Source organism: Erigeron canadensis, chromosome 4, assembly GCF_010389155.1.
Source record: "Erigeron canadensis isolate Cc75 chromosome 4, C_canadensis_v1, whole genome shotgun sequence".
Lineage (NCBI taxonomy): Eukaryota > Viridiplantae > Streptophyta > Magnoliopsida > Asterales > Asteraceae > Erigeron > Erigeron canadensis.
In genome coordinates, this window is record NC_057764.1 from 6,218,782 (window position 1) to 6,231,862 (window position 13,081).

At 33.6% G+C, this 13,081-nt stretch overlaps 2 protein-coding genes across 2 annotated transcripts; both read right to left on the bottom strand.

Annotated features, from left to right (window-relative positions):
* Positions 1–342: 342 nt before the first annotated feature.
* LOC122596591 lies at positions 343–1,132 on the bottom strand. The gene has a single exon (XM_043769202.1). It carries the CDS (start codon positions 1,094–1,096, stop codon positions 524–526), a length of 573 nt encoding a protein of 190 aa, XP_043625137.1. The 5' UTR covers positions 1,097–1,132; the 3' UTR covers positions 343–523.
* A 1,422-nt stretch (positions 1,133–2,554) lies between these two features.
* On the bottom strand, positions 2,555–10,199 carry LOC122596590 (probable hexosyltransferase MUCI70). Its single transcript, XM_043769201.1, has 8 exons — positions 10,069–10,199; positions 9,796–9,936; positions 7,135–7,311; positions 6,125–6,193; positions 5,842–6,041; positions 5,332–5,747; positions 4,179–4,363; positions 2,555–3,199 (listed from the first exon to the last, which is right to left on the bottom strand). The coding sequence occupies exons 2-8, from the start codon at positions 9,875–9,877 to the stop codon at positions 2,826–2,828; spliced, it is 1,503 nt and encodes a 500-aa protein (XP_043625136.1). The 5' UTR covers positions 9,878–9,936; positions 10,069–10,199; the 3' UTR covers positions 2,555–2,825.
* Positions 10,200–13,081: the final 2,882 nt, after the last annotated feature.

Genomic DNA, 13,081 nt, shown 5'->3' on the forward strand with positions numbered 1-13,081 from the left:
AAGGTTTTGAGATGCTAGACAGTGTCTAGAGTATGCCTCACAAAGTCACAAGTTAGATGCAGAAGATGAGGTTTCCTTGAAACTAAAGTAGGCGCTGATGATTTAACTAGATACTAGATGAATCACATGTTGAATTTGGATCAATTATGTCGTACCAATTGACCTTTTAATCTTTGGATCCAATACGCAAGACTCTGTAACTCAGATAAATAACAATGTAGTCTCACTATACCAAGTATTAGACAACTTATAAATAACATTGTTGCTAGCATTTAATACCTACTCAAGCAATAAATAACCCATTTTCCTAGCTCCAAATTACATCCATATATCTTCGAAATATCAAACATCAAAAACATTGATTCCAATAACTCCATATGATGCCCATTTTCCATATCATCATAACACAAAAGAAAAAACAAACAAAAACCAAAAATACCCAAATATATAATACTAATACTAATAAGATGTAATAAAACCATAATCTCTCAATCAGTCCATTATTTATAAGTACAATAAAACATTATCCCAATTTTTCCCCAATCTTTCTCAATTTCTTCTTTCCCTTGCCAACACTCTTCTTCACTTCCTCTTCAACTTTTCGACCTCGGGTCCTCGAAGCGACACCATCCGTCTTATTTGCAACAAGATCAAATTCATCAGACAGCTTTCTTATCGGCCACTTGCCCCTTATTTCTTCATCTTCCTCTTCTTCATCAATCAATCCAACCAATTTCCTCTTTCTTTTCGGGGCCGGTGGGGGCGACAAACTCCGCCCCCGCCCCTTTTCAACACCCTTGTTTTTTTTCGAAATAGCCGCTTTTTTAAGGGGGATCTGGGTTTCTTTTTTTATGATTGTTTTTTCAATTTGGTTTCTTAGTTTTTCGACATTTCCTTCGATACGACCTTGGAGACGGTGTCGTTTGAAGCTTAGACCACCCATTGACCAATGAGCTTCTTCTGCCCATGACATTAATGGGTCAAGTACTGAAACTGGTGGGTCGACCCGATCCGTGTTGTATTTGATATCTGTATAGTAACGTGGCCTTGGAAGACTGCTTCCATAAAACTTTCCCGGCCCTAATGCAATCACCATTCTTGTTTGTGTTTTTCTGTTTTTGTGTGTGTAAAAGAGAGAGATTAAAAAGATGGTAAAAGCAAAAGGGGTGATTGTGTATCTTTATAGATGATGAATTTTCTATTATTGGCGGGAAGGATTAGGCGCCACAATTCTTTTTTGGCGGGACTCTTCAGAATCAGAATTAATTATATATTGAGAGGGGATAATTTTGATATTTTCTTTTAATTGAGTTTTTGCATTTTCTATTTATCGTTTACATATACTGTATTTAACTAATGGGCTACCCGTAACTTTTTTTTTTTTTTAACATTAAAGACTATGACATCTAATTCGACAATTTGTGGAAGTCGAATCGCATACGAAACACAAGACCCTCGAAAATCACCTTAATAATCCACTCTTACAAAAATAGAAAATGTGATTCGAACCCTGATAGAGATCTACAAAGTTTATGATATTACCAATAGGCTACCCGTAATTTTAGGTTACCGGATAGACACATACATGTTATGATAAAATTAACACTATATGATAATCCTGTTATTTTTCCAAACATGAATTCAACATAAAAATGAACAGGTTAATCTGTTAGGACTGTTACTATATTAGAAAAATTGTTGTACTATAGATTAGAAAACAATCAAACATAACTCACAATTACAAATGCCAAAACCAACTATTGCATGACAATGAACAACTAAATTGCTGTACTGGAGATTGAGGTAAGCCGGAATGGTGTGAAGATTAGCATGTCTTATATCCGGGAAGCTTAAAAAGGAGTGCATACATGAAGAAAAAAAATAGTTAAATTCTAGAGGTCAATCATGTATTCTCATAACGTTTTTTGACACTAAACATAATAGTAAGACCAACAATGAAGCTCAAAGAGTCATGTTGGAAAGCAAGCTATTCAGTTTCACAATCTGATACCATATTTTGGGCGAATCAACTTTAGGGAATTTCAATCCTTCTTGCAAGGCCATTCCGGTTTACAGCACCCTCGACCAATTCGAAAATTCAAGTACCTGGTTTTAATAAAATGCATTTAACTTTTGTATCTCGTTTCCCACCATAAAAAGTTGAGGACTCACTCAATAATGATGCTTAGTTATCTTAATCGGACTCGCTAGATATCATCCATAGAAAAACCCCATTAGGTCTCAAATTATACGAGTAAATGTTTTCTGTTTATTTACATTTCCCTTTCACATGTATTTGAATACCGGAGTTTGGTATTCAAATGGGATAATATCTGATCCAAAATGATTTTTTCCTCAAATTGAGAATAATTCAATTTTTCACATCTCTTCAAATCTTAAATGAAACCTCATAAACTGGTACAACAAATTTGAAAGCTTTTGTAGTTGAATTTAATTTCCGTGGCTAGTTGAGGTGAGTAGGTGACCAGACAAAGGGTCGCAACAATCCAATACGAGGGAGTGAGGGACAACATCTAGGCTTTAAACATTATGATGAAAACAACAAAAGTATTATACAGCTAAAATAACATTTCGAATTTCCGAAGAATCAATATTTAGTGCAAAACAACCTCATCACTTACGGCAATAATCTTTTCTCCTAGATCTACGATCTGAAAAAATAAACAAATTCTACCCTACAACCTTCAAGATAACAACCTAACAACAGAGTAAACATCTACTATATAACGTTTTCTATAAGATGCGTATAGAAACAGCATTCTAAAAAAACACAAATATGACTCTCAAATAATGTTCAATAACTATCATCCGGCTTTGGATGTTCTTGCAACGGGTGGAAGCAAAACCGAATCAAGGTCGCCTGGATAAGGTGACCACAACCCTAATCCTCCCCGGCTTTCTTTTAAACTACTATTGTTGCCTTTAAGCTCATTTAGAGATTTCACCCACTCGATTTTAGAAGAATGTTCACGAGTATGTGGGTGTAATATAAAGATTGAGTTATACTCGCAGTTTGGGAACATGAAGAACTTGAATTGTCCCTTTAGTCTGTAGACAACAAAGCCAAAGCTTAACTGATCTCTTGGTGTGAGTAAATTTACTTCGTTGAACCACAAGCAACTAAATAAGTTATTCAAAGGAGTATGTTCACGTATGATTATAGCCCCTTCTGGCACGTCTGGTTGACAAGAAAAATATATCAGGTTCAGGATAATGTCAAACTAAAAGATTATAAACACGTTTAGTTACTTTTAAATTTTTAAGTACTTTGGATTTGGGTTAACAATCGACACTTCTAGTGAACTATACACATAATATGAAGTTTTACATGTTTAGTGAAGTAAAGACTAAAGAGTATAAACTTTTAAATTTCTCATCTTTTGAACTTGGCATCAAAATTCACGTGTTAATTAGTAATATATAGTCGACCAAATGCTCCCAGTCAAACCAATGCAATTATGTTTTGGGAAGATGGGATTATGATATTTGAAACTCATATTACAGGACCCAAAAACAATTGTATGACAGTGGCTTACAAATTACGGAGTACAATATATATAGTTATGAGTTATTTCATATCTCTACTACTTTATAAAAATTACTCATATCACCCTCTCTCCTAACACTTTTCAACACCCTCTCTCCTAACAATGTCCCCATACAAAATGACCATTCTACCCTTAAATGAATTAAATAATTCTCTCTTTTATTCATTAATTTAAACATCTTCACATAAAATACCTATAATACCGCTAATGAAATAATTTACAATATAGACCCATCAACTCCTAAAATAACTACATTATCTTTTTTACATTAATTATTTTTACAATAATAACCACACCGCCACTACCCATCACACCACCACCACTACCAACCACCGCCCCTAACACCACACAGCCGCCACATTGCGCGGGTAAGATGCTAGTATCATCTCGTTTAACATTCAAAAGCAAAATCTGAAGTCTGAACACTTCATTTAAGCTAGAGATAGATAAATCATGCAGATCCAGATACGTTATTTTTAAGGGTATATAAGACATTTGGTTGAGGGTAAGTGTATTTTCTAAAACTAAAATTCATGCTAACGCTGGAATTTCCATCAGAGAGGGATATAAGTTAACCAGATAGAAAAGATAGCAATATTGATATCTTACCACTTTTGGTCTGCTTCAATGGGCTCCAGGGCTCTAATCCCTCATAACGATATATTTTCATGTGGCGATCAATAAGAGGCCGAGCATATCGTTTCCTTCGCTTGTTAGAATCAGCCTCCTCGTATATATTCTTGTGATGCTTGTGTTGAGCTATCGCAAATGTATGCTTCCCACGCCATAAATACCTGCATGCAAAAAGGCAAAACGTCATCCCAATTCTACTTTCTACATTAAAAAAATTCTGTTCGTGTTGAATAACAAAATTACATCAATTCAAATCAAAATAGAAAAAAAAAACTGATAGAATCATATGTCATAAATTATCATTGACTATTAACGATTCTTCATCAGGTAACCAGTATTGTTATTTTCCAGACTGCCCCATGAAAACTATAAAACATGATCATTAAAATCATTTTTATTCTGAAGAACAGATGATTACTGAAGTAATACAAAAGATGTAATCAAATTTGACACGCAAACTACTTAGATATATATTGACATATTTAGACAGAAACTGTTACTGGTCAGCTTGACCTGACATGACCCAAAACTATGTATTACGGAGTACAAGTTTTGGTAACTGCCCATGTCGCCATCTCTAGCATATAATATAACTGTAGCTATAGGTCATAGATAAAAGCTTGGAACCTCGGATTTCTATAAGAATGGTAATTTGTAAAAAGGGTCTTCTAGATTATTGCATACATCAAAGACGAATCCACTTGTTTCAATTGCTACTACTTATTGTTGAAAATACGAGGAAACAAAATGGACAAGTAGGGACGGTAACAAATAATGACATGGTAACTTTTTGGCACTAGCGGAAAGGGATTGGTCTTGTCCAACGTTAATAATCAACTATATATAATTAGTGTGTTATGGATTGGAAATCAAAGATTTTTTCAATAGCAATCTGACGTATATTATGAAATGATTTAGGAGATTTTATGCAGTGAAAGAAAACTTGTGGCAACTTTTGACCCAGTTAGCCTGTCCAACAGATTCATTATCACACAAAAATTGTTGGTTTCAAAAGAAACATAACCCAAACCAACCCATTTATAATCAGTGTGTCTAAATTGCCACGTCTATCATACTACACAAAGCATAAAGACCCGATACATCTGTAACACTCAATAGCTGACTATACCTTTCCAACATAAGCAATGGATCTACAATTAGCTCCATTTTTCCATCAATCCAGATACTGTAAAGAGCTTGAGGAAAGAGCCTATGAGTCAATATCTTAGGAACCTTCCCGTTCCTTCTAGGCTCATCATACGGTGGATGCTTTAGTAGAATAATGCGCCAAATTCCTACCCATTCTCCCCCGTCACTATCTTCCCTCACAGTAACATTTTGCTTAATGAAATTTAGAGATATCTCATCCACCACCATAAGAAAACAGAACAATTTTTTGGATCGTGGGCTTACATTTGATGGCTGATGAGGTGTATCATATCCATCAAATATTCCAGATGCAACCACAAACTTACATTTCTTAACATATTCAATGTCTTTAGGAGACATTTCTGCACCACCACCCCGCATAAACCCACAATGCACCTAATAACGGAAAGACAATGCTACAATTAGGCAATTAACCATATTAACAGGATAAGGAGGATACTGGAAGTCGACATTTAGAGAGATTATTTACCTTTGTGCTTGATTTTAGCTTAAAACTATCCTCTCGCTGTTTCCAAGTTTGATGCCCTCCAAATAATGGAGATGACTCTGATCCATTTATGTATGCATCATCCTCCTCAAAGTACGATAAACTTTGAACAAACTTTGAAGGAGTCCTTTTCTCAGGAATTACTACTTTTTCTGGGTCACTAGCAAGGGGAATAGAACAGCCTAACATATATTACAGAACAGTATCATCAAGCTAGCTTAGTTGATTAATTGTTTCGAAAAAAAATAGAATCTAGCAGCCTTACGGTGTGGTGGTGTTACTAGCCCCATTGTGTGTAGCATGTAATAAACTTGGCTTTCTTTGTTACAGATAGCTGCATAGTAGTAAAAGGAAGTATGATACATCATTTATATAGAATTGCAGCCAACTGCCACAAAAGCAAAAAGCATTGTTCTATTAACAGTGGTATAACGTAGCACACATTTTTATACATATTGAGCAGGCATATTACATATACTCTACTTTTTAACATTTATTGGCGAGCTAGATCCCTTAACACCGCGTCAGAATCGAGATATGTTTTATGCAGCATTAGACTCAGAAGTGAGATAAAGAACAGGCGACAATTTACGTTTTCTACAGTTCCAAATCCAAAAAGAATACATCTAAACATACTTTCAAAGCAGAAAGACTAAATTTGATACAAGAGGGTCGGGAAAAAAGAATATATTGCATGCCTAAAGGAAAAACCGAACAAAAACAGTAAAATAAGAAAAAGAATTTGGAGATGGTAGATAGTGTATAGAGTATGTAAAAGATGCAGTTTCCTAGAACTAAAGTAGGTCCTGATGATTTATAGAACTTACATATATTCTAAATACATTGGCAACAAATGAGTTGCCAAAAAAAGTGAGTTTGACACTCTTCCAATTGCTTTAACTGGATACTAGACTACTAGATGAATTACATATTGATTTCAATTATTTCATACCAATTGACCTTTAATCTTTGGATCCGATACATGAGACTCTGTAGCTCACAAAAATAGAAATATAGTCTCACCACATGAATTTAACTTTACCAAGCATCGGAGAACTTATGAATTACATTGTTGCTAGCAATACTTATTTAAGCAACTATGTGACTACATCCCTAAGTCAATAAAGTTAGTAGCGGTAGACTCATAATGATGGATAATGCAATCTAATGACATGTTAACAAATTGCGCATTATGTGCAATACCTGAAAAGATATATATAAAATATATCAAATGAAAGAAAAGAAAAGATATAGCATATCTACGAACAGCAGTACCTGAAAAGAAAACAATAGACGATTGGCAAGTCCATATATGAAATAGAAGTACAGTTAGAATGAGCAGCATCCACAGAATACCACCCACTAGAAGCAAACGAACAAATCCTCTCTTCCACATATTTTTAATTGGGAACTCCGCAGATAACTTGTTTGTATCAGAGAAACCATCAGCACCTATCAAAAAAAAGAAAAAACACAGCGCTTTTATTTTTTCAAATGTGTGTATTTTGAATACCAATTTATCCAACAGAATCATCAGAAAAGTTTAACCCTTCATATACAAAATCTATAATCAGTTAAATTTTAATAGCATTATATACAGTTAGCATGATAACAAGTTTAGAGGCAAAATGAAAAACTATCCATACCATTTCATACTCTAATAACTTCACTCATTAGTACTCCCGCTTTCCTCACATCCCATAGAAATCTAACACCAAACTATTAACCCATCACTAATGTGTTATAAATCTCAGCCTACACCAATTTGAATTTGTTAACCCAACTAATTCACAGTAGAAAAGGTCAGACAATCAGATAACTTGACAATACACAGACCATAATGAGAAATAATAAACTGACAATTACAGCAAGTTTCGATCAAAATGCGCCCTAAACATAAAGGGTGTGCACATAAAATCTTTTAGGGGTTATTTCCAAGATGACGAACTCTTTCACTTTGATCAGTTCTAATACACTTCCCAAAATTTACAATTTATGGAGAATCACTATATATTCACAGACACTGGTATCCGAAGTTCACATCAGCATTCAGAAAACAAATTTCAAACCTTATCAAGCTTTTGGTTCCATGGTGCAGATTACACCCCAATTGCCTAAGCTTCCACATGTCATGCTAGATACATCTAATTAACCACAAAACTAATACTTCAATCCAACATTAGAAATAACTACCATTGTTCTAGATAACTTCGGACTTCAGAGTATAGACGCATACCAATATTTCACAAAGAAAACAATAACTACTAGCTAGGTTAACCCAAAATCGAATCCATAAAATTCAATTTATAAAATCACCTTAAATTTCAAAGTAGTTATTCAAACAATCAGGCCAACAAGATTTAAATACATTTAGCATAATTAAACAATCTGTAGATTCATTCGATACAAGTTCGCTAACTACACTAAACAAGCAGGTAAAAGACCCACAGCTGCAATATTGACAATTTTAGAGAAAACAATAAAAATACTATTCAAAGCCACTCATTCCTTCAAAGCCAAAGTGCCACTCGATCAGTATACATTCCACAAACTAATTGACACCAAATACTAAAATGTAGACTCATGTAACTAATTGGAAGAATAAGTTTGCCTCTAAAAGGTTAACTGTGGAAGACCTAATCAACCTCTTGAACGTCTTATAAACCCATTTCATTCGTTTATTCTACATTTCTATTCAGTTCATATCAGATTCATCCTAGTATCTTCATTAACTGGTTAAATCATTCATCAAGTTATATTTGAAAAAAAAACTATATCGAAGGTTGGACTCACATAATTCGAGTGCTATGGTTCTCATCAGTGCTTAAACTGATAAACAGGTTAAATGTAAATGATATGTTTCTAATCAGTCCTCAAATAGATTGAACAGTTCAAACAGTGCTGTTTATAGTAGCTGGAAAATGATCAATCTACTAATCTGCGTGTTATGTTAAATTCGATGGCTTTTCAGGTTACTGATCCATAGCAATTACAGACATTGATTTTATGCAGTAAAAATACATTTGCAGGTGATTTTTTTTATCTGTTTAGTCCATATCTAACAACCCTTGCTGATCTACTTTTTACATCACACATATGACCTATCATAGGTAAAAGTAAACATAACCAAAATTAAATCGAAGCAGATAGATCGAAACTGATACTGCTCACGTATTCCTCCTAATCAGCAGAAACAAAAGTCAAGCTGATGACAGCATCCTATTGAACAAAGAACCCAGCTCGTGGTTATATTTAGGAAGACCCAATGGACTCATGTTGCTAAAATGATTCGATATGAACTAGCAAGCCCATACAAAAACCATGGTGTAAAAATAATATATATTGTCGATTAATCAATAGTGCCACCAGCAAGTCCAATATATTTTTCTTGACAGAGAGAAAAATATTGCAACTTAGACACTTAGTCGAACTACGTGGGTGTGCCTTCATGTGTTTCCACCTATCTATAACACTCTCAACTCCTAAACATGAGAATGCCATCTCTATTTATACTAATTGACACACCGAATACTAAAATGCAGACTCATTTATCGAACACCAATTCAAAATCTTAATCGGAGATCGACCATGAACCAATAACTTCAGAGGCTGTATATCAGTTATCCGCACTACAACCAAAAAGTGATTTGTGTCTATTGCAGTCTGTAAAACTATCTTAAGTCAAAATGAGTATGAGATGTAGATATGTATTTTACTGCTCGGTTTCTGTCCTACATTTCATAACTATTATCAGTTTTTCGAGGCATTGTCAAAGGACCAAAAAGGGACGACGAAGATACTAAACGGGCGAATTCTAAATACACTCAAAATCTACAAAACTAACTAACAAACTCACAAATTAGTATATAAACGATATTTTAAAACTACTGCAAAGAACGAAATATAAATAGTACTATATAAGTAATGTATAATTACCTTTAATCTGGAAGCTTGAACTATCAACACGATCGGGAGGCCGGCGAGTTTTTTGCCGTAAAGAAACCGAATTATTATCCATATATGTATTTAAATATACTCTTCTTAGATTGTAGTAATTTCTAATCTCAATCTAAATGACTGAAACATTCAGCAGTAAAATCAAACACAACATAATATCAGTAGGTATTTAAATTTAAAAATAGTTAAAAAAAACAGCTAAAATAAGGAGAAAAATCATGAAATCAGTAAATAATAGATGATGGTGATTACCTAACTGGGCACGATTAATGGTTGCAATGGGGGATTGTCGGAAAAGGCTGATAAAAATCAAAACTTATAATTTCCGGCCACTTCTTCAGTTACTAGTAGTTCGTCGGTGATTGGATTTTTGTCAGAATCTCATTCCTAATTCCAAGCAATATATATATATATATATATACACGGCTATGCAACACAAAAATAGTTTAGACATTTATATGTACTTTATAATTTATTTTTTGGGTAATCATCCATCTTAACATAACCTAATAACTTATTAACTAATAAATTGAATTAAGCAAATTCAATGAATTATACAGAGTCAACGGTACGACAGGCAGCGTTGCCTACACGCAAATTTGCTTCTGAACTCAATTTAATCAAATTGATTTCCGATTATGTCATCATTGATTATGTTTCATAATAATATCACATTACGAGTATAACTATTTTAAAAAATTATATAATAAAGAAAATATTATAGGATGTGCCTTGTGGAATAACTACGGCAAATAATTCCATCAATATGTATCAGCTAATAATGACAGTGACGAACCTATGATTATTGTAATACATATTGCAAAGCATAAAATTTGGAACCGTATATCTTCAAAATTATAAGCTTTTATGACTTAAATGTATGAAGATCTAATATTAATAATATCGTAAACTCTGTGTCCAGTGTTGGACACCGGTCTAAAATCTAGTACCCTCTATTAGGGATGAGATCGGTACTGAAACCGTACCGAAACAATTAGAACCGAACCGAAATCGACTTAGAATGATAACCGAATACCGTACCAATTAGGTAGAGAAATAAATAGCGCTGGACATGCCATACGTAACTTTTTATTCCATTGGTTACTCTTATTGAATTTTCATAACTAGTGTGACTTGTTCTTATTGGAGGTGGAAAAATAATTGTGTTGGAACTTTGGGTACTATTATTATCAAGGTTGGGAAATTCGTGATTCGAGATCGGATTGACGAATGAAGGAGTCAGGATTTTTAAAGAATCAGAATCGGATCGGAAAAAATCTGATTGACATTTTTTATGTAAAAGTTATAATTTATGAAATTATATGTAAAAATCTTTAAATCAAACATTATTATTTAAAAATGTTAATATAATATTTTAGAATTTAAAACTTAACAGAATTATAAATTTAGAAATTAAATAATTATAAAGTTTTTATGAATATGATAATATTGGGCTTTGATCCACAACTCATTTGTTGGTTAATCCTAGGCAGTCACGGCCACACTTTTAAAAGGAAAAAAATATACGTGTTGTCAGTTTTACATCCATCATTTTAGGGTTTTTGTATTTCCAAGCTTTTCTTTCACATCAGCCTGTAACATGTAAGAAACCATACTCCTCTTTTACATCTTCATTTTATCTTTCACATCCGTCTTCTCCGTCTTTATGGCCTGAAATCTTTATCTCCGACCACAAAATCCACTTTTCAGACTCCAATTTGAGATAAATCCGGTCATTTTTGACTGTGGACTACCATTGACCGATTTTTCGTTCGATACAGCCTGACTCGACTCGTTGGGAGGCCGATCCACGATCTAAATCCGATTTTTTGCCTACTCCATCCGATTTTTACAACCTTGATTATTACGTATATGTTAACCTTCAAAATTGTTTGTTTGCTAGTAAGATGCAAATTTGAAGGTAAGCTTTTTATGAGTTTTGGTACAAAATTTCGGTTTCCCCGTATCGAACCGGTACCGAAACCAAAAATAACCTAAACTAGAAACCTATATCGAAACTGAATCCCAATCAGTACTGATTTTTGGTACGAGTTTGGTTTCGTTATTTCGGTAATTTTACTCAACCCTACCCTCTACCCCTAAATTTTACAAGATGCACACCATATACTAAGCCTTAGTCTTATTTCTTTTTAGGTATTTATTAGTTTTTATAAGGGAGGGGCTTCCCTCTTTATTTCCTCAACTTGAGTCAAGTTGGAGAAATCTTGACCCTTGATTGAAAATAAATAAATAAAAACTTCCCATATATACAAACTTTTGATGTTCTACTGGAATCATACCTCAACTTACAAATTTCTACCCGGACCATACCTATTTTGATAGTTGTTAATTTGGTTGTTAAGTCCAGCCATATGTTGTGCATGTGAGGGCTATTTTGGTGTTTTCAAACCTATCTCTAATAAAAGATATCAAATCAGTAAATTCATGTATACTTCAGACATCATCCGTATAATTATATATGATATAATTCTATCTTTTAGGTTTTTAAGGTACCATCGTGTATACCTTTTAACTAAATAATTTAAACAATTCAATAATTTTAATATATCTTAATAACAAATCATCATTGAAGGTATTTTAAACTATCATTGCTTACTTTCTTTTGAATAACAATACTTAATCTAGTTAGTTGATAAAAATTTAATTTTCTTTTTAGAGAAGGTTTTTTTTTAAAGGTGTAGATCATTTGCATACAACAGAGAATCTAGCATAAGTTGTTTTAATCGAGTCCGTGCGAGAGAGCCTCCTCACCGTCAATAGTAGGAGGAGAAACTCCCAACTAAACCGTCCGAAAGTACGACATTTAATTGGGATAAAACTTTGTCACCTCTGCAGGACTCAAACCTACTTCACTGGAGGACTTTAATGTAAAATTTCTTCAAATGTCTTTCCCATGTCTCAAATTCATAACGAAAATTACTTCTTTTTAAAGAAGGTAAAAATCAAACTTAAAACGATTACAAGAAAACTTATTAAAATTTAATGTTCTATATAATTTATATAATTTTAAAATTTTGTCAATTGCATGTTTTGAGTATTACTAGCTCAGAAGTCGGGACCAAACGTACTTTATGAAACCCGAAGAGGCAGTGGACTTGAATGACATGGAAGTCAACCTTTCAATTGCAGAAAGAGCTAGGAGCAAGCCATTTTGGAGTTGTTCACATGTAAATTGAACAATCCGAGTCACAGATTAAGTACTTGTTTGGTAAAGTTATTGAAGTTGATTTTGTGATTGCAAGTG

Excerpts from the sequence above, each read along its gene's own strand:
- LOC122596590 (XM_043769201.1), bottom strand. The coding sequence starts at position 9,877 with ATGGATAATAATTCGGTTTCTTTACGGCAAAAAACTCGCCGGCCTCCC. Across the intron at positions 6,194-7,134 it reads GTCTATTGTTTTCTTTTCAG|CTATCTGTAACAAAGAAAGC; the intron begins GTACTGCTGTTC and ends ACTACTATGCAG. Across the intron at positions 3,200-4,178 it reads ATTGAAGCAGACCAAAAGTG|ACGTGCCAGAAGGGGCTATA; the intron begins GTAAGATATCAA and ends CTTGTCAACCAG.
- LOC122596591 (XM_043769202.1), bottom strand. The coding sequence starts at position 1,096 with ATGGTGATTGCATTAGGGCCGGGAAAGTTTTATGGAAGCAGTCTTCCA.